Source organism: Vigna radiata, chromosome 5, assembly GCF_000741045.1.
Source record: "Vigna radiata var. radiata cultivar VC1973A chromosome 5, Vradiata_ver6, whole genome shotgun sequence".
In the NCBI taxonomy this organism is placed as follows: Eukaryota; Viridiplantae; Streptophyta; class Magnoliopsida; order Fabales; family Fabaceae; genus Vigna; species Vigna radiata.
Window position 1 is genome coordinate 25,606,219 of NC_028355.1, and position 19,643 is coordinate 25,625,861.

General features: G+C 30.6%; 2 protein-coding genes across 2 annotated transcripts; both read right to left on the bottom strand.

Moving 5' to 3' along the window:
- Positions 1 to 7,418: 7,418 nt before the first annotated feature.
- On the bottom strand, positions 7,419 to 12,730 carry LOC106760530 (cysteine-rich receptor-like protein kinase 10). Its single transcript, XM_014643953.2, has 8 exons — positions 12,667 to 12,730; positions 10,131 to 10,936; positions 9,160 to 9,282; positions 8,909 to 9,078; positions 8,586 to 8,796; positions 8,241 to 8,478; positions 7,992 to 8,142; positions 7,419 to 7,817 (listed from the first exon to the last, which is right to left on the bottom strand). The coding sequence occupies exons 2-8, from the start codon at positions 10,912 to 10,914 to the stop codon at positions 7,509 to 7,511; spliced, it is 1,986 nt and encodes a 661-aa protein (XP_014499439.1). The 5' UTR covers positions 10,915 to 10,936; positions 12,667 to 12,730; the 3' UTR covers positions 7,419 to 7,508.
- A 702-nt stretch (positions 12,731 to 13,432) lies between these two features.
- LOC106760531 (TMV resistance protein N-like) lies at positions 13,433 to 18,206 on the bottom strand. Its single transcript, XM_022781193.1, has 7 exons — positions 17,498 to 18,206; positions 15,957 to 17,073; positions 15,766 to 15,859; positions 15,322 to 15,557; positions 14,431 to 15,150; positions 13,771 to 14,343; positions 13,433 to 13,689 (listed from the first exon to the last, which is right to left on the bottom strand). Exons 1-6 carry the CDS (start codon positions 18,136 to 18,138, stop codon positions 13,894 to 13,896), a joined length of 3,258 nt encoding a protein of 1,085 aa, XP_022636914.1. The 5' UTR covers positions 18,139 to 18,206; the 3' UTR covers positions 13,433 to 13,689; positions 13,771 to 13,893.
- Positions 18,207 to 19,643: the final 1,437 nt, after the last annotated feature.

A 19,643-nucleotide genomic window follows, 5' to 3' on the forward strand; every position in this document is an offset into this window, starting at 1 on the left:
TATGTACATTGTGAATTAAATAAATTTAATTATTGATTAAAAGTATAACAATATTTATCAAGTTCCAAATTATTGTTCAGCAATATTTTTAAGATTTCTAAAATAAAAATTTTTAAAAAATAAAGTATAAACTTTTCCCAATATAACGAGTCAAACTTACTTAGTAATTTTGCACCATTAATGGCAAATACGACTTGGAAGGGTTTAATTTTGATGAGATATTTAGTTAAAGAAAATATAATAATAGAAAACATGTAATTGCGTATGTTTTTTTATTATAAAGCTAAACAGATCTCTCTCTTTATATATATATATATATATATATATATATGGGGTTTGTTAACACGCGTACGCCTGTTTTTCAATTGGTAGTTTCAACAATGTGTACCAGATTATAGTAGACAAAAATACCCTCATTTATTATGGATTCTAAGTTTTAAGGTCAAGGATATTTAAATAATTTTCATTCTCAAAACTAAAAAAAAAAANCCCAAACCCTTACTCACCTCCCTCATTCCTCTCAATCCTTTCTCTTTCATCTCTCTCACTCCAACACATTTTCTCTGTCATCCCTATTGCCCCAACTCCCACGGAACTCTTCTATACCTATTTATTTAATTTCCTTATGTCCCTTTTTTATCACTGAATCAACTTCTACAGGTGTTTAGAATAAACTTTAACCACTATGCAAGATAAAAAACAATAAAATCATTTTTTACCTTTGAGATTTGGAAAGAGTAATGTAAAATGACAAAGTTTATATTAATTTTACACACATTAATAAATATAAAATAATTATAAAAGAGTAAACTTTTTCAATTTTTTAAAAATATCTCTAATTCAAATGACCACCACCATCTTCAATTGAGTCGAGATGAAAAAAAAAATGTTGGAGTGATGATAGAGAAAATGTTGAGATGAGAGAGAAAATATCTCTGATGACAAAGGGTTTCTGATTTTTTTTTCAATTGGGCAACAGTAGGAATGACAGAGAAAATGTTGGAGTGAGAGAGATGACAAAGAAAATGTTGGAGTGAGAGAGATGAAAGAGAAAGGGTTGAGAGGAATGAGGGAGGTGAGTAAGGGTTTGGGGGTTTCTTTTCTTTTTTTTTAATTTTGAGAATGAAAATTATTTAAATATCCTTGACCTTAAAACTTAGAATTCATGATAAATGAGGGTATTTTTGTCTACTATAATCTGGTACACAGTGTTAAAACGTACCCACTGAAAAACAGGCGTACGCGTGTTAACAAACCCATATATATATATATATATATATATATATATATATATATATATATATATATATATATATATTAAATTAAACAAATTTGATCTCTCATTTTTTCTTTTTATGTTTAAAATGTTTAATTTGTCATTTTTCTATTGAAAACATTTAATTATATAAATTGACATGCATTAACCAAATCATCAAATTTCATCTAAAATATAGAAGAATATAGGAATTCATATATTAAAAACATCAAATAAATAAATAACACATGAGAGAGAAAGATGGTGCACAAAATAAAGATTAAGTTTAAAGTCAATGAAAGTTGTACATGTGTCAAATGATAAACATGTCTCACCTTCCATACACATATATCAATAAGTTATAGTAGACATTTCAACTCTCCTTATACTATGTTTTCTAACATTATAGTTGGAAGGTAGTTGAAAATTGAAAAGGTATTTGATAGTTAAAAAGCTAATTAATAACTAAAAAACTTATTAATAAAATTATCTTAAAGATGTAAAATGGTAAACAAAGATACAAATAATTATTGAGTCAAATCTCTCTCGATACGTGGTCGAGTCAACCAATCCCTTCACAATTTATCTTTCTGCTGGCTGATTTCCTTCACCTCAATCTCGGTTCTTTTTCTGTTTCTGGTCGTCTCTTCCGTTTATTCTGGTTCGAGTTCGTCCGAAAGGATAACTGCCAAAGCTCTTCCGATACTAAAGTTAGTGAGATGTCCGATCGATAATCAGAGAACAGTATTAAATGCACAATTAATGAATCTACCTACTTCTTATCTTTGACCTGTATTTATAGCGCTGGTCATCGGCCTTAGATTAAGGAAACCTTAATCAGGACCCAATCACAATCCAATAACTTTTTAATCTCTTTTTTCCTTAATTATCTTCGGTAACCTACCTGGCATGACAGCGTCGTCTAGTGTGGTCGGTCCCCCGGTCCTTTTGATGCACTGAAGGTGTATATGGACGGGATATCCCAAATACAATACCAATTGTTAATTTAAAAGGCTTAAGGCCAAAGAGGAGGGAGTGAGGGTATTGAATTGAACTTAAAAAAACCTGTTATTTGTTGGAAACTTTCAAAAACTTTCATTAAATCTAATTAACCAATGGAATTTCAGAACCTTTGTTACAAGATATGAATATTTTAACCGATTACAATAAACTAACGTACGAAAAAAAAAAAAAGCTGATTTTTTGTAATTCAAATTACCGACACTCAAAGTAGTATTATACAATGTAAATCAAACTGAAACATTAACAGTAAAATGATTATTTGATTTGTGTTTAAACAATTGTGTTAATCATATGTTTGAATGTGGTAAAAGAAAGATCTTGATTTAAACCAAGTGAAAAACAAGAATTTGAACAATTAACCAAAAAATAGACACGTAAATTTTTATACTAGTTCACTATTGTGAACAAGAATCTTAATCTTACAATTAAAGCTAAACAGATATCTCTCTCTCTATAGAGGAATTCATATATTAAAAACATCAAATAAATAAATAATACATGAGAGAGAAAGATGGTGCACAAAATAAAGATTAAGTTTAAAGTCAATGAAAGTTGTTCATGTGTGAAATGATAAACATGTCTCTCACCTTCAATACACATATATCAACAAGTTATAGTAGACATTTCAACTCTCCTTTATGTTTTCTAACATTAGTTGGAAGGTAGTTGAAAATTGAAAAGGTATTTGAGAGTTAAAAAGCTAATTATTAATTAAAAATCTTATCAATAAAATTATCTTAAAGCTGTAAAATGGTAAACAAAGATACAAATAATTATTGAGTCAAATCTTAATATTAACTAATTACATATTTTTAATAATTATAAATATAACAATATTCATGGTAAAATAAATTAAAATTGTATTCGTTACTCAATTTAGGTTTGATTAGCAATTATAAAAAAGTAATTAACATTAATACCCCCAAATACTTTTAAAAATCTAATTTTGGTCACATTGTCTTGTGTAATTAATGTGATCAGTTATTTTTTCATAAAATAATAGCTTAATGTAGTTTGAATTTTCAGCATAGGACAATAATTTGGAATATGTAAATAATCCATTAACATCATACCTCACCTTTTTTTTTTCTTAAAGTTATTATTTATAAATTCAACTGTTAAATCATACAATATAATTTAATTCTTTGTTAATAGCTATAATAGTTTAAAGGTCAACTTTAAATTTTACTTTCAACTTTAAAATTAGGATATTGGTTTGGTCAAAGAAGAGTGTAGAACTATTTTTAAAAACAATATTATAATACCTCTTTTAATTAAATAAAACTATTTTAATATACACAGAATAGAGATTAAGCCCCTAACTACGTGATTAAGAAACGAAGTTATTTACTAATCATATGAGTTATTTTTATAATTCTACTTCCATCTTAATTAATATTTGGGCATTATTGTTTTTTGTAAATAATCGATTTAAATTTTGATTTCATCTAAATCTATCCTTAAATTTTAAGTTTAGCCTAATTAATATTAAGATGTCATTCATGTCGTAAAAATATATTGAAATTTTAATTGACTATGTGGCATGATCAAAGTTTACATTAACGAGACCGTGACATTATAAACTAATTTTATATTAAAAATTATGAATGCATAGTGGTGTAATCAGCTTTTTGAAAGGGTAAAAGGGAAATAATAATGACCACCATGGCCAACCACCATGTCGCAAGTCACCACCATGGCTAACCACCTTGCTCATCTCGCCAAACCACCACCGTTGTTCATCTACACCGTCAGTGTCGTTGCAGAGTCGCGAGTCTCCATAGCCACCACCATCAGAATCGCAACACATCTTCATCATCTTCTTTGTCAATCAAAGCATAAAATCGCAAAAACCTAAATAAAGAAAACCAATTCGCAAAATCATCATTGCGTGCCTCCACCGCCATCATCCTCGTCAGAACGAAAGTTGCCGCCACCAACGCCATGAACCCTAATCCGTGCAAAGTAGACAACCCAACCCAATTCGCACCACCCAAATCGCCAACCTCTATGGCCACCGCGACACAGATAGAGTTCGCCCAATCTTACCTCGCGCAAGCTACCATGGACACCGTCGCGAGAACCTTCAGACCGTGTCCTTCCATCATCGCGAGCGCGTCGCGACAACACCATCACATCTTTGTTTTCTCCTAATCGCACAACCAATAGCATGTTCCTCTCTGCTAGATCACAAGATTCAATCTTCTCCACGCTCCAACTGCAATCACTGAAACTACCGCTTCCCACCATCACCAGACCAACAAAGCCAAACCAGAAAAACCCCAAAACCCCAAAATTTGGCCACAACAAAAACTTTCAAAAAGCATTCAACGCACCACTGTGAATCTCCATCCACCTCCTCCAAGCCAGAATCCCAATCGCAACTTGCAAGGGAAACCACCTTCAAGATTCGCACATTCCCAGTTCAAAATAACCAAAACGCAACCATGGAAATTTGCAGCACAGGAGCGAAAATGTGGAGGTAGAAGTAGAAGTAGAAAGTCTTTATATTCCCACTTTGCCCTTCCAAAAAGTTGATTACACTACTATGCATTCATAATTTTTAATACAAAATTCATTTATGCCACATAACCAACACTTAAACCATCCTTTGTCCAATTTGACAATAGCCTTTAATTGCTCAAATTTTACACAAAAAAACACATCAAACCTTTTCCATTTTATAAGTAGACACTCAAAACTTTAAATTCCATTTCAATTCATTCTGAAATCTGATTCTACTTATAAATATAGTTTACATTAATATGAAGTTATATTGCTAACGGAAAAGAAACTTAAGCTAATTATTTATCTTATATTTTAATTGTTCATTATTTTAATTTTTGTAAAACAAAATGCTTCCATACATTAAAGCATAAGAAAATTATATTAAAAAATTAAATTAAATAATCATTTTATATTTATATTTTTTTAACTCTAAAATTTTATGACATTTTAATAGAAAATGAAGGGATATTATTTTTTAGTCCCATCTGTAATGACTTTTTTCATAAATTAAATGAAAAAAAATTATAAATTAAAAGAATAAAAAATATTTCTCATACTAAAAGTTATGAAGATTGTATATAATTAAAATAAATTTATCCTTTTTAAAAAAATTATGTCATTTTCTCTTAATTTTTTTTTGGATCTAAGCATACATAATGGAAACAGATAAAATATATGAGAATTGACTTAATCAAATTTTAGTCTTAAGTCTTTCTTTTTTTACAATTTCTCTAGCCTTTTTTTTTTTCGTGTGTAATCTTTGTAGTTGCATTTAAAACATGGGTAGATTCATAATGATATAAAAAGTTAGGATTTTTTTTTTTTTTAACTTTTCTAAGTCTTTGGCGTAATTTTTATGAAAACACGTAATTTTAAGGTAAAAAAAAAAAGTTTACTTGATTAACTATTTTGAAAAAAAATATCGTGATAATACAATTTTGAATAGCTAAACCCCAATAATAAATACTTAAAAAAGTTTAGTTGTTTTTGCTGATGAAATTGAAATTGAGTTATTCAATGTTTCGTTTTTTTCGGATTATTTGAGGATTCTAATGATTAAATGAGAAGTGNTGTTTGTATGGATTATTTATAAAAATTAGATGATAAAAAAATTATGATAAAAATTAAAATTGAAAAGGTGTATTTGATTGATGTCACTAATTTAGATTAAGTTATTGACGTTGTTTTGATCTCTAAAATATCTCAAGTTATATTGAAATGTTATTATGTTGTTAATATATTAAGTGTTTTAATCCAACTAAAAGAAGTATATTGTAGTAATTATCTTTACTCTAAGATTTTGTTATGTGATGAAAAATTAGTGAAAGTTTATGTTAATCATGTGAGATTGGGACAATCCTTAAATTTTATGGGAGGGTTTAGAAGCTATCATGTTGATAATTTAAGTTGTTAGCTGCTATCAATAAGAAAACACTTTAGATAATTAGATAAGACAAATCATAAGTTAGAAGTGTTAATTAGTCTTTAACATAGTTTTTTTCTCAAAAGTTTACTCTAACTATATGTTATATGTGTTATTTTTCGATATTTTATATATTTTTCAATTAGCTTATCCTAACTATGTCTTATTTGTGTTATCTTTTGATATTTTTTTAACATATGAGAAAACAATTTACATAATTAAGAAATCAAGAAATCATAAAACACATAAGAGAATTATTCATATAATTATATTTTTCAAAAAACTTTGAATATAGTATATTTACAAGATATTTACGATATTATGAATAATAAATTTATATTATTGTATATTTTCTAATATTTGTTTTGATAATGTTATAGTATTATTTATTTCTTTCATTTTGATTTTGATTGCACCATTGATAAAATATTCAATCAAGTTTTTTTTTAAGAAGGATAATAATGTATCAACTTTCTAGCGATTAGTAGTAATATATTGATAATTTTGATTTACATAATAATTTATTGGTTAAATATATATTACCACTTGGCTACCTCTGTTTTGGGATGACAAAAAAATCCCCAGGCATAGATATCTGCAAGTAAAACTCATGACATTTAGTTACTACCCGCAGATATTTACTATCCACGAATAATGGATAACGGGTATTTTAATACCCGCTTCTAAATGAGTCGGGTACGGGTAATATACTACACGACTTGCGGGTATCCGCTACCCACAAAAAAAATAAAAATTAATTTATATATTTTTTAATTAAAATTAAATAAAAATAAAATAAAATTATATTTTATTAGGTTAACATTAATTAAAATTAAATTTTAATTTATATTTAATTTAATTTATATTTTATCATATATATTTTTTGTAATTTTATTTAAATTCTATTTTAAAAAATATAAAATATATTTTTTTTATTTTTTGCATATATCCGCAGGTTTGGTATTTTTTAAACGGGACAGCGGGTCAGGTAATAAGTACATTTTTATTCGGTGAGTCGGGTTGCGAGTAATACTATTCGTGTCCGATTTGACCCGTTGCCATCCCTATATGTGTTAATAAGACCACTGTTATTTCACCTCAGGGTTATCGTATTTGTTATTTGATTAATTGTGTTTTTGATTATTAATATATGAAGGACCCATGAAATAATCCTTCTTATTGGTTTCAAACATGAAACTGCTTCTCAAATGTAGATGAGGCTGTCCAAATTATAGTAACTTGTAATTTCTTGTACAATCTCAGGATTTTCAAAGCAAAACTGTTATCATGTAATATACACTACCTTGGTAAAATGTTTGATATTGTTACATCATTAACAGAAGGATCCTTGGATCCTTTTGATGTTGATTCTTCTTCTTTCATCTTTCTTCCAACTGAAAATGCAGGATGATTAGGGTTGGGAAGGGCAATTGCGTCACTTGCCATCATGACAACAACTGTGGACATGGTTGGTCTATCAGCTGCATCTTCTTGAACACACAATAAACCAATGTGTATGCATTTCATAACTTCACTGGCTTTGTATGTCTTTTCCAGCATTGGATCCAACATTTCCAAGCTTTTTCCTTCACACCAAAGTCTCCAACTCTGTATGCAAAGAGAAATTTGAGATGTAATAAATGATATTATTGACAGACAGACACAAAAAAAATGATGTTATACAAATTCTTGTATGTGTATCACACGAAAATGTTTAGAAATTCCAAAGAATATCTCTTTACTAGTATCTGTTTCTTGATGGTATGATATCAGAAAACTCACATGTACAAGAAGGCTTTGACCATGTTCTGAAAGATGGAATCCACTGTTCCTTTTCCCACGTATGATTTCTAGTAGAAGAACTCCAAAAGCGAAAACATCAGATTTCACTGAATACAATCCTTCCATAGCATATTCTGGAGCCATGTATCCACTGTTCAAAATCAAAATAGATTTATTACAGCAAATTTGTGTAATTGATTACATACTAGTGTGTCATGATATAATAGAATAGTTGCCACCAACACATACTAGGTGCCCATAACTCTCTGTGTATTTTCTTGAATCTGTCCTTTTTCAAATGTTCTTGCCAATCCAAAATCTGATATTTTCGGATTCATCTCTTGATCCAGAAGTACATTGCTGGCTTTTAGATCTCTGTGTATTATTCTAAGTCTGGAGTCTTCATGTAGATACAGAAGTCCTTTTGCAATTCCATTGATAATGCTCAGTCTTAACTTCCAATCTAGTTGCTTTCTTTTTTCATCATCTGGCATGCAAGTACATATGGAATAGAAATCCATAACCAACTTGTCTATGGAAATTGTGTGATTCAGAAAATAGAAAATGAAGGCATTAAGTTTAGTCAAAACATACTGAACAGGTGAGAGTCAAGGCTAGAATTTGGCATGTACTCGTACACAAGCAGCTTTTCATTTTCTTCAATGCAGCATCCCAATAGTCTCACAAGGTTCCTATGTTGCAGTTTGGCTATGAAGATCACTTCATTCTTAAACTCCTCCAAACCTTGATTAGATGCTTTAGAGAGTCTTTTGACAGCAACTTCTGTTCCATCTTCCAAACTACCCTGAAAGAGAATGACAGTGAAAGGAAGAAAGAAAATGTGAAATAAGTAGGCCAAGAAAGAGTCAAAGAAAAACTGTGCATAACTTGAAAGAAAATCCAAAATTCAGTGACACCTTGTAAACAGGACCAAATCCACCTTCTCCTAATTTAGAGAACTCTGAAAAGTAATTAGTGCTCTGTTGAATCCAGATTAAAGGGATTGTTGGAAGGTCTGCATTAAGTGGTTCTTCTCTTTGAACATGGCCATGAAAAGATCTTGGGGTGTTCACTGACATCAATCCATCTACGAAGGAAACTAGTCAGTTTTTATTTTGCTCTATTTCCTCAGATGAATGCTTCAGCATGTGAATGTAATGGTATTCACCTTTATTTGTCAAATACTTTCTCCACAAGTAATAGACAGAGCAACTTAGAAAAACTAGTGCCACCAATACACTCACAATGATTATGATCAATGTTTTTGAGCTAATTGAACTTCCCTTCTTAGCTGCAAGTGCAACAGCAAAAAATATCAACATGCAAATTCTTTTCTATCAATGATATTTTAATTTTGTTTCATTATAATAATTGATATATTTTCTATCAAAGAGATATCATATCAATATATATAATAGAAAATTTTAAAAAATGGGATAAAAAGTCAAAGTTTGTGTTTATAGAACCTAAGTACAAAATTTCTAAACTTTCCAGAAGAGAAAATTATATTTAAGCATTTTTAAATGTAATTCTATATTTTAGATTAATCAATTCAAAAGGTTATATTATTTTTCCATGCTCATGTCCAGCTTTTGAAAAATAATTTCCAATATATTTTTTTTGCATGCGTAGGGTGATGATTTGACATTTTAGAAAAAATATAGAAAAAAAAAATCTGATATGCGAATACTTTTCAGATAGAAAGTGTTAAGAAGAATTATTTGCAGTTTAAAAAGTGAAGCTGTCTTTATCAAACACAGGTGTTTTTCTAAGAAATACATGTTCCAGAGTCAAGTCTGTTGAACACTTGTTGTCATTAATTACAAACTTAATCAAGAGTTTACCTTGATTGTTACATAGCAACTGCTTTATTATTACTGATTTTGAACCAACCTAGTAATCAAAGTTGAAAACATGATTGACCATGTTTTCATCAGGACAATTGCACACTTACCTTGATAGTTACACATACCAATTGTTTTATTGCTACTTTTTGAACAAACCAAGTAAACAAAACTGAAAAACTGATTTGTCACTGGGTTTAGTGCACAATCTTTAAACTACATTGACCATAAAATCTAAGCATGATTTTAGTTTTATAAAATGTTTATCTAAAGAAACTCTTGATGATGAGTGTACCTGAATTAGGCAAAGGAGAAGAAGTTTGATCTGTAATCTGGTAGAACATGAAATCATCATACTTTATAAGGCAACTTGGAGCCAAAACCTGCCATGCTCTCTTTGCAGCACAACACTGAGGAAGTTTTTCAATCATGGCCTCCAAACACTGGCTGCACTCATCACTGGTGAGGTCCCTACTGCACTGCACCAACCCATACCTTTCCCCACCATCACTCAGATTGAACCCTCCCATTGCATACAACTTGTTGGTCTCCACAGTGGCTTCTCTCTTCAGGCTTTGCATGTAGCTCTCAGCTTGCTGAATCTCTTGTGGGTCAGTGGTGTTCTTGGAGTTCTCCACAATTTCCCATGATGGGGTTGTGGTGAGGTTCCCAAAGAAGTTTTGGTTTGAGTACCTGAGAATGCAGTAGTTGTACCATATCACAGCAGAGGATCTGTTAGGGCATTGCTGGAGAATATCTGAGGCTGCAGTGGAGACACAGAACTGGCAGAAGGGTCCTGTGACATCACCCCTACAGTCATAGAGGCCATACACAGCATCATCAGCCAGTGTGCTGCCATTTCCTGTGGTGGTGTTGTTGAAACCCTTGCTTGTAGCAGCATCAGAAGAGAGCCTTGAGAGGGTGGTGTTAAGGTTGGTTCTGAATGTTAGGGTTAGGGCTTTTTCTTTTGTTGTTGAGTTGTGGCAGTCATCATTCACATAGTTCAGGGATTGTGCACTTCCCATGGTGAAAAGGGTCATGATGATGGATCCAACAAATCTTGGAATGGTTGTTGCCATTGTTGTTGGGTAATGAAATGATCTATTATTGGCATAACAATATGTTAACTATAGTCATATAGGACAATTTAGGGTTGCCATTTTTGAATAAAAAAAGTAATCATAGTGCAGAATTCAAGGCCCCAAGGTATGGAGATTGTGAGTGAGAGGAACTTATGATAATATTATACATATATTATATGTGTTTATGTACATATAATTGTTCAAAGTCAATTGCCAAAATTTTGGGTTACTTGAGGAAAATAACTCCTTTTAATAAGGTGGTGAGTGGATGATTGCTCATATTTCTATAACATGTATTAGAATATTAAAGTTGTGTTTTCTGATTTCAACTCAAAGTTAACTTTCTAGAATATGAAAGCATCACAAGTCATTGGCTAAGAAGTTGAGCTAATTGAAGAAAGAACCATTTTGAATTCAAAATGAAATATTGAACTATTAACTTCGGTAGATGAATCTTCTCTTGATTAAGAAATTCTGTGGGTTAGAAAAATCATCATATTTTCTACGTTATACATTATATATATATATATATATATATATATATATATATATATATATATATATATATATATAAATATAAGAATAAGGAATGAGTTCCACCTTTATTTAAGATTTAAATATGCTTTTAGCTTTTTAATAATTTTTTTTTTGGATTTTCTTAGTTCAGAATTATTTTAGTTTCCTATATCTAAATGTTTTATATTGTTAAAATAAATGTTTGAAAGAAAAACAGACATGGGGATGAATATTTATGATAAAAATATATAAATGAAGTACATTATTATATTAACAACTTGTAATAGTTAATCAAAGTTATTGTTAAATGGTCATGACAAATTATTTTATGTCCACTTGGTTGCAAATATGTTAGGATATAAAAGAATATTAACAGTAGAGGACATATTATAAAGAGTATTGGTTAAATAAAATCCAAATAATTGAGTTATGAATAACAAAACATTATAATATCAAGTTTAAAATTAATTCAAAAAGATACAATTATATAAATTAAAAAATATATATACTTTTATTAATAAATTTAAAAGAGACATATTATTTTTAATATAATAAAAAATTACTTAAATATGTTTTTTTTCTAAATTATTGACAAAATATATTTCGTTTTTACTTTAAAAGCACAATCATGGTGTACATTGGTACCTCTGAAAAAAGTTAAAACCATGTTTGGCATGCAAATAATTGAGGTAAAGGCACCATCCAATGTCTGCATCATGTTTTGGTTAAGATATTCATAAACGTTTGCCGCAACCAGAATCGTGGGACGACGATTAAAAAAAAAAACTACTTTTAGAAAAAGAGATTTGGAGTCGCCACCATAATTTATGTTAAAAAACTATGGAAAAACAATAAAGAAAGACACAGTCTACGAAAACCAGATTTCGGGTTCAAGAATCAGTTATGTGTAGGGAAGGTATTAGCACCCCTGCCCTAAGACAGTACCTTTAATTAAATACGCGAAAATAATGTGATTTATAAAATGTTCAACTATCCCAAGATATAGCACTTCAAACACTTTAAAGAAACAAATATAGTTTTTAATTTTTTTGAGCTCAACAACAACTTACTCTTATATTCTCATCCAAAATGAGAAATTAGGATTTCGTAATTTTTTTAAAAATCTATTTGAGAAATTGTCTGAAAAATTGTTGCGAAATAGTGTCGATGACAGCTATCACACTTCTCACATATCCTTGGCACAACTACATAGAGATAGTATGAAAAACTCACCTAGATTTAGCTCGGACGTGATGATGTTCTTTGCAGCATAATCATTCTGAGGTTTTTTTTTTCCACCTCTCTCTAGAGACCTCAAGGCTTGTCTAATTGCTTGTTATTAGCAACGTGGTTTAGAATAAATGGTTCATTAACAATATCTTCCCAAAATTCCTTGATCAATCAATTCAACAAAGCTTTCATCCTTACTTTCCAAAATTGGTAGTTGACGTCACTAAACATAAAAAGGCCTATGACAAAAGGGAATTTGTTCTCAACCATAGTTTTGAAAGGAAATTTTTAGGATCCAATTCTTAAACAAATTACAAGAATTAGCTTTTTTTATACCAATTGTTGGTTTAAAAAGTTTAAGGTCAAGGGGAAAGGAGTGGGGGTGTTGAATTGAACTTAATAAAACCTATTATTTGTTAAAAACTTTCAAAAACTTTCATTAAATCTAATTCAACAATGGAATTTCAAAACCTTTGTTACAGGATATCAACATTTTAACCGATTACAATAAACTGAAACACGAACAAAAAGCTGATATTTTGTAATTCAAATTACTGACACTCAAAATAATATTACACAGTGCAAATCAAACTGAAACACTAACAATAAACTCATGATTTGATTTGTGTTTAAACAATTGTGTACGTTAATCATATTTGAATGTGGTAAACAAACGATCTTCATTTAAACCAAATGAAAAACAAGAATTTGAACAATTAACCAAAAAATAAACACGTGAATTTTTATACTAGTTAACTCTAGTGAACAAGAATCTTAATCTTACAATTACACAAAATCTTATAATATTGAACACACTTCTTTAAACCTATAAGAAGCAACCTATCCCTACAACACCTTATTGCAAGTTGGACACAAAACTGAATACAAAAGCAAGGAAAGAAACAATCAAACCTAAAAAGTCTTCTCTCATTGATCTTCACGTGTTCATCATGATTCATCAAAACAATTCTTCATATATTCTTCATAATAACAGTCTTTTACTCCCTCGCATCCCTCGCATGCTTTCTGGATCAAAATGTGAAATGCATTTGTAAAACTTGAAAGAAGCAAACAAAACTATATATTGAGAAGAGAGAAGTATTGTACCTATACAAGGAGAATTTGAATGCAGTGCTGCTTCTGCTTCTACTGTGCCTCTTTCTGGTTAGATGGTAGCAAATCATACTTCCACATTCCACATTCAATAAAGGCTTCAATTCTTCACTGTAGCTAACCGTTTTCCTCAATTACGGAAATCTTCCGCTTCCGAGTTGCACAATGCATCATTTTGAGGTTAATTAGGTCTTGTTCATTTACCCAGAAATACTGAAATTTCTTCACATCCACCGTAACAGAATTCTCGTAACCCAACCTTTCTCCAATCGACCTCACCCTCAAACGACAAGGATGAATACCACGTTCGTCCATATAAACCTTTTCATAATGTAACCACATGTGATCTCTTCCAAAATCTATTGGAATTTGTTTATTGTATAGACGAAATATTACGCAACACAAAACACCAATGAAATTATTGTAATGCGGAACGGGAGGTGGATCAACGGTTAGGTATTCTTTGTCCAGGTATTCTATGTCCCCGTTCACAAACTCATTGTTGAACAAGCTCGGTATTTGACTTCCAGGTATAATACTTTGAGGGAATGGCCATGGGTAGGTCGCCTTGTACCAGCAGAATTATTGGTTAGTAGTTGTTTTCCTACACAAAAGAAAAATTTAAAAGCAAGAGGAAGGAAAGAGCATCCACACCTTAAGAATTTGAATTGTCCAGGAAAAACTCTTTCTAATGCACTGTTCAATCTCAACTAACTTTGGGCAGCCAAAAATGATTAATCCTGGAAAGGTAAAACCTGTATTTTCCTCATTCCAATAATGAGGCGAATAAAATTTTATAGATCGTAATCTTGACAGCATGAAAGGTTTCGAGTTACGGACAGTTCGTGAAGGGAGATCAGGCAAGTATTTCAATCGCTTGCAATCTTGTAAGTTTAAAACATACAATCTCGAAAGGTCCTTGAGGTTAGGCAATGTAACAAAATTGTTTCCTTTTAAATTTAGTCTCTCTAAGAAACGTAACTTTCCAATGTAATCATGAATTTGAACTAAGTTACAGAAGTTCAGATCGAGTTCACACAAACATGAGAGAGGAGAGGAGGGCGGTAAACTGCTGATCAAGTCTTCTGTGTTCCTTGTTTCATCTTTACTATCTATTATTGAACAACCAGAGAAATCTAAATATTTAAGAGAATGCAGGCCCAATATAGTATTGGATAAGATTACTAGTTTTTTGCAGTCTCTCAAATTCAAATCAACAAGCTTTCTCAGGCTCCAAATCGATGGATCGAGTTCTTGGAGCTGTACGCATCCTTCAAGAATAATCCATTCAAGATTTAAGGCCTTTGATACATTTGGCATCTCAATTAAACTTGTGCAATAAGAGAGATCCAAACGCTTCAAATGGGGTAACCGCTACATAAATGGGGCAAAAAAAAAAGAAAACAAAATTAATAATGGCACTTGAGTTTTCTTCAATTTCTTTTCTCCATAAAGTAATCAAAGAATAAAGGAATTAAAAAAAAGTTTGTCATTTATTTTGTTTATTTTTAATAGAAGTACAAATAAAAAATTAATTTACACTACCTTTGTGCCTTCCCACAGTCGTTGAATACTGCTCCCAAACAGGTTTAACTCAACTAGTTTGTGTGGCTGAAAAGTTTGAGGCAAACACTCAAATGGATATCTGTACCAAACAAGATATCCTAGTTCTTTCGAAAGATGACTCAGACTTCCCGAAAACTTCACGTTCACATTCCGAACATAAAACAATTTCAGATGTTTAATTTTTGATAGACCATCCGCCTTGATTGTTTCATCATCTGTAAATCAGTTGCATGATTCCGTATATTTAAAGTGCAATTTTGTAATTGTTGAATAGTCTATGATAATATTAGGAAGTTACAGGTTACATACGTCGACAATTTTTTCTTTTCAATTTTTTTAATCTTAGGTGAGGCTATATATTAGGCAGTTTCTCATTCAATAAAACACAGGAATTTCTTCTTTCACAATACAACCTTTACATACCTCGGATTTCATCATCATCATCATCAACAACATCATCATCGTCATCATCAACATCATCCTTAGTCAGAAATATTGCCTCAAGGTTTTGAGTTACCTATAATTCCGCACATTGTTAGATATATGTTTTGAAGTATTTACAAATTCTAAAATAATTGCAATCTAAAATTTATAATCAAACATGTAAATTTTACCTTGTTCTCTGACATAGCATCATGGAGATCTTTGCATGTCCACAACCTACTCCACTTTATAGGCTCTTTAGGTGATACTTCCTTTACAATACACCTGCCCAAATCCTCTAGCAAGTTATGCATATATATGAACCCTTCGAAATCTCTGATAACGAGTGACTTATCAATGAGAACTTCTATGCTATCTTCAGGATGAAATCCACGAAAATTTAGAATTTCCTTCACTTCTTCTTCATCTTGATAATTGAAGAAGCAAGCAATATCCAAAAATGTTTGTTGGTATCTTTCTTCCAGTTGAATATAACTTATGCGCAAAATATCCATAATATTTTTACTTTTATTTTCTTCTAACGCTTCCAATACACTTTTCCATTGTGACAAACTTCGGCCAAACAAAGATGACCCAATTGTTTCAATTGCCAAGGGATGGCCATCAACATGTGATAGTATCTCATATGACAACTTTTCATAACCGTTCAAAATATAATTATCTTTGAAAGCATTTCTACAAAATAGTTGGATAGCATCTTCCCAATTCAACGGTTGAACTTGATAAATATCATCAACTCCATGTATCTTCAATATTTGTTCATCCCTAGAAACTATGATGATTCTGCTCCCTCCACCTAAACATTCTCGCAACAAATTGACTCTATTTCCGCTAAATATGTTCAGATGTTCAACTTGATCAACGTTGTCAAAAACTATAAGTGCATTAGCATTGTTGAGTTTGGATTGCACCAAACATGTTCCCTCGGTAAGATTGCGAATCTCAACATTTTTCTCATTTAGAGTCTGAGAAATTAATTGCTTTTGTAAGCCCATCGAACCAGAATCTACAAATATTTTGTTTACATTATCAATAAAACAACTATAACTATATTGATGACAAATTCTTTCATATAAAGCCCGAATAAGAGTTGTCTTTCCTATGCCACTCATTCCACTTATTCCGACAACTCGAACATCATTAGGGAGGTCGAAACGCAAAATATTTCGTAAGTTTTGAGCTCGATCCTCTATCCCAACTAGTTCATCCCTTGGAAGATTTAAAATTTTTGGCCTCAAATGATTTTTTATCTCTTGAACAATTTTTTCAATCTGTTCATTTTGTAGCCTGAAAATTTAAATAAAATGAAGGCAAAACATCATGAACAAGACATGGAAAGAGTATATACATTTTTAGGATAAAATAATAACGTAAAAAATTTTAAGGGTCAAAATATTATTTTCATTAAATTAGTATATATGTCGACTCAATTACCTCTGTTTACAGATAATGACAACACAAATCGTAATTAGCATAAAGAAAGTCTTAGAAAGCTATAAGATATTGTGATTAGTCTATAAGCAAAAATAACTAAAAAGATGCATAATACAATATATATATATATATATATATATATATATATATATATATATATATATATATATATATATATATAATTGTTGTGAAGCACTTCCAAATATGAATAAAGCTAGATTTGTCATCAAATGAATTGAGGTTAGCAATTATTGAATTGAGAGAGAAGAGTGCTCACTTATTTGCGATTTCCGAACCAGAAATATCGGCCACTTTTCTGAGAGCTTCTTTCCATCTTTGAACTTCCTCCATCTTCACCTTATCTTTTCTGAATCTATTTTCGTGTTCTGCAAATGCTTTCTCATAACATCCTTTCTGGTGGCGCACCGTAGTAGGCTCAACATCATAAAATATAGGTATAACGGGTCTTGCTGAAGTTTCACAGCAATTAAATATCTCAACCAGTTCACGTAAGCACCAAGTGGAGGAAGCATAGTTCTTTGATAAGACAACAACGAAAACTTGAGAGCCCTTAATGGCTTGTAGCAGCTTGGGTGTTATGAAATCACCTTTTTTGATACATTCGTCATCTTTGAATGCAACAATGCCTTGTCGACAGAGAGCTCCAAAGAGAAAACTAGTGAAGTTGTTGCGCGTGTCTTCACCACGGAAGCTGACAAATACATCGTATGCATGAGATGAAGAAGGGGTGTGATGGATGATGGCGTCGGACGCGACTGAAGGTCCTCCGATAGGGGCTGTTGGGTGAGACACGGTCATACCCTCGGACATGCCGGACATGATGCGGTCCGGTTCTTCGACACGCCGGACGAAACGCCGGAGGATACACCGGAGAATGTTGAAGACATACGAATACATTTATTAAGGAAATCAGAAACCAAATGAATTCATCGAACTCTTTTCAGTAGGACAACGGCAGCTCCCACTGCGACCTTGAATTTGAGATTTGAGTGGGAAAGTGAGAGATAGTTGTTATTTTATGGAGAAAGGGAAGTGAGGTGAAATGAAGTAAGACAAACATGAAATAATATTAAACACAGTATTATTATAAAGTTAACGCGTTTCATTTTTGCACTCTCTTTCTGTTATTTTTTCGTTGAAGCTTCTTACATAAATCTTTTCTAAGAATTCTGATTATTATAATCACCAAATCCCGACTTCTTATTTATTCCCTCTAATTAAAGCATGATTCGAATCCCGCGGTTAGTGGTGGAATTAACGCGTTTCATTTTTTCGTTTCTTCGTAGAAGCTTATAAGAAAAATCATTGATTATAATTGTACTGTTTGCCTGCGAAAATGCAGACAAACAATCAAGAAATATAGATCCGAATCCTGCTGTTGTGGTGGAATTATAAAGTTAACCCGTTTTATTTTTGCGAGTATTGTTTACAGTTAAGAAATTTAGATCCGAATGCTGCGGCTGGTGGTGGAATTTTAAACTTAACGTGTTTCATTTATGCGTTTTTTTTAGTAGAAGCTTCTCAGAAAAATCATTGTAAGAATTGTGATTATAAAAATAAACTAATTAAGTTATTTTTTATTTATCTGTTTTTTTCTTGTGTGTGTACATATTTTTTTAAATTTTATATCCTAATTAATCGTTATTTTAAATAAAAATAATTACATTACTATTTTTATCCTTTAAATAACTATTGATCTAAATTTAGATGTGTTAAAAATTAAAACAAATATTTTATTATTTTTTTTTAATAATTATTTTTTAATTCAAATGATTATTTATAATAAAGAATATTTAATAATAAAAATGTATATAAATTATTTATTTTTACAATTATTTTTAATAAAAATTATTTATCAAGTAAAAAATTAGAATAAAAAAAATTAACACATGTGTTTTCACTTGTTTGAATAATTATTTCAATTCATGTAATAATTATAGTTAAAAACTTAATTTTGAGAACTCCTAAAATTATTTTAATTAAGAAAATTAATTTAAGTGTGATAAGAATTTGTATGTACATTGTGAATTAAATAAGTTTACTTATTGATTAAAAGTATAAAAATATTTATCAAGTTCCAAATTATTGTTCAGCAATATTTTTAAAATTTCTAAAATAAAGATTTAAAAAACAAATTATGTATAAACTTTTCCCGATATAACATCTTCATAGATCTTGAAGAAAAAAAAAATGAATGCAATAATGAATCAAACTTACTAGTAATTTTGAACCATTAATGGCAAATACATATTGGAAGGGTCTTCTAAATAATTTTGATGAGATATTTAGTAGAAGAAAATATAATAAAAGAAAACATGTAATTGCATTTTTTTTATTAAAAAAGCTAATCAGATCTCTCTCTCTCTCTCTCTCTCTCTCTCTCTCTCTCTCTCTCTCTCTCT

Excerpts from the sequence above, each read along its gene's own strand:
- LOC106760531 (XM_022781193.1), bottom strand. The coding sequence starts at position 18,138 with ATGTATTCGTATGTCTTCAACATTCTCCGGTGTATCCTCCGGCGTTTC. Across the intron at positions 15,558-15,765 it reads TGATGATGATGAAATCCGAG|ATGATGAAACAATCAAGGCG; the intron begins GTATGTAAAGGT and ends ACTGATTTACAG. Across the intron at positions 15,151-15,321 it reads GACTGTGGGAAGGCACAAAG|CGGTTACCCCATTTGAAGCG; the intron begins GTAGTGTAAATT and ends CCATTTATGTAG.
- LOC106760530 (XM_014643953.2), bottom strand. The coding sequence starts at position 10,914 with ATGGCAACAACCATTCCAAGATTTGTTGGATCCATCATCATGACCCTT. Across the intron at positions 9,283-10,130 it reads TTCTCCTTTGCCTAATTCAG|CTAAGAAGGGAAGTTCAATT; the intron begins GTACACTCATCA and ends TTGCACTTGCAG. Across the intron at positions 8,797-8,908 it reads GATTTGGTCCTGTTTACAAG|GGTAGTTTGGAAGATGGAAC; the intron begins GTGTCACTGAAT and ends ATTCTCTTTCAG.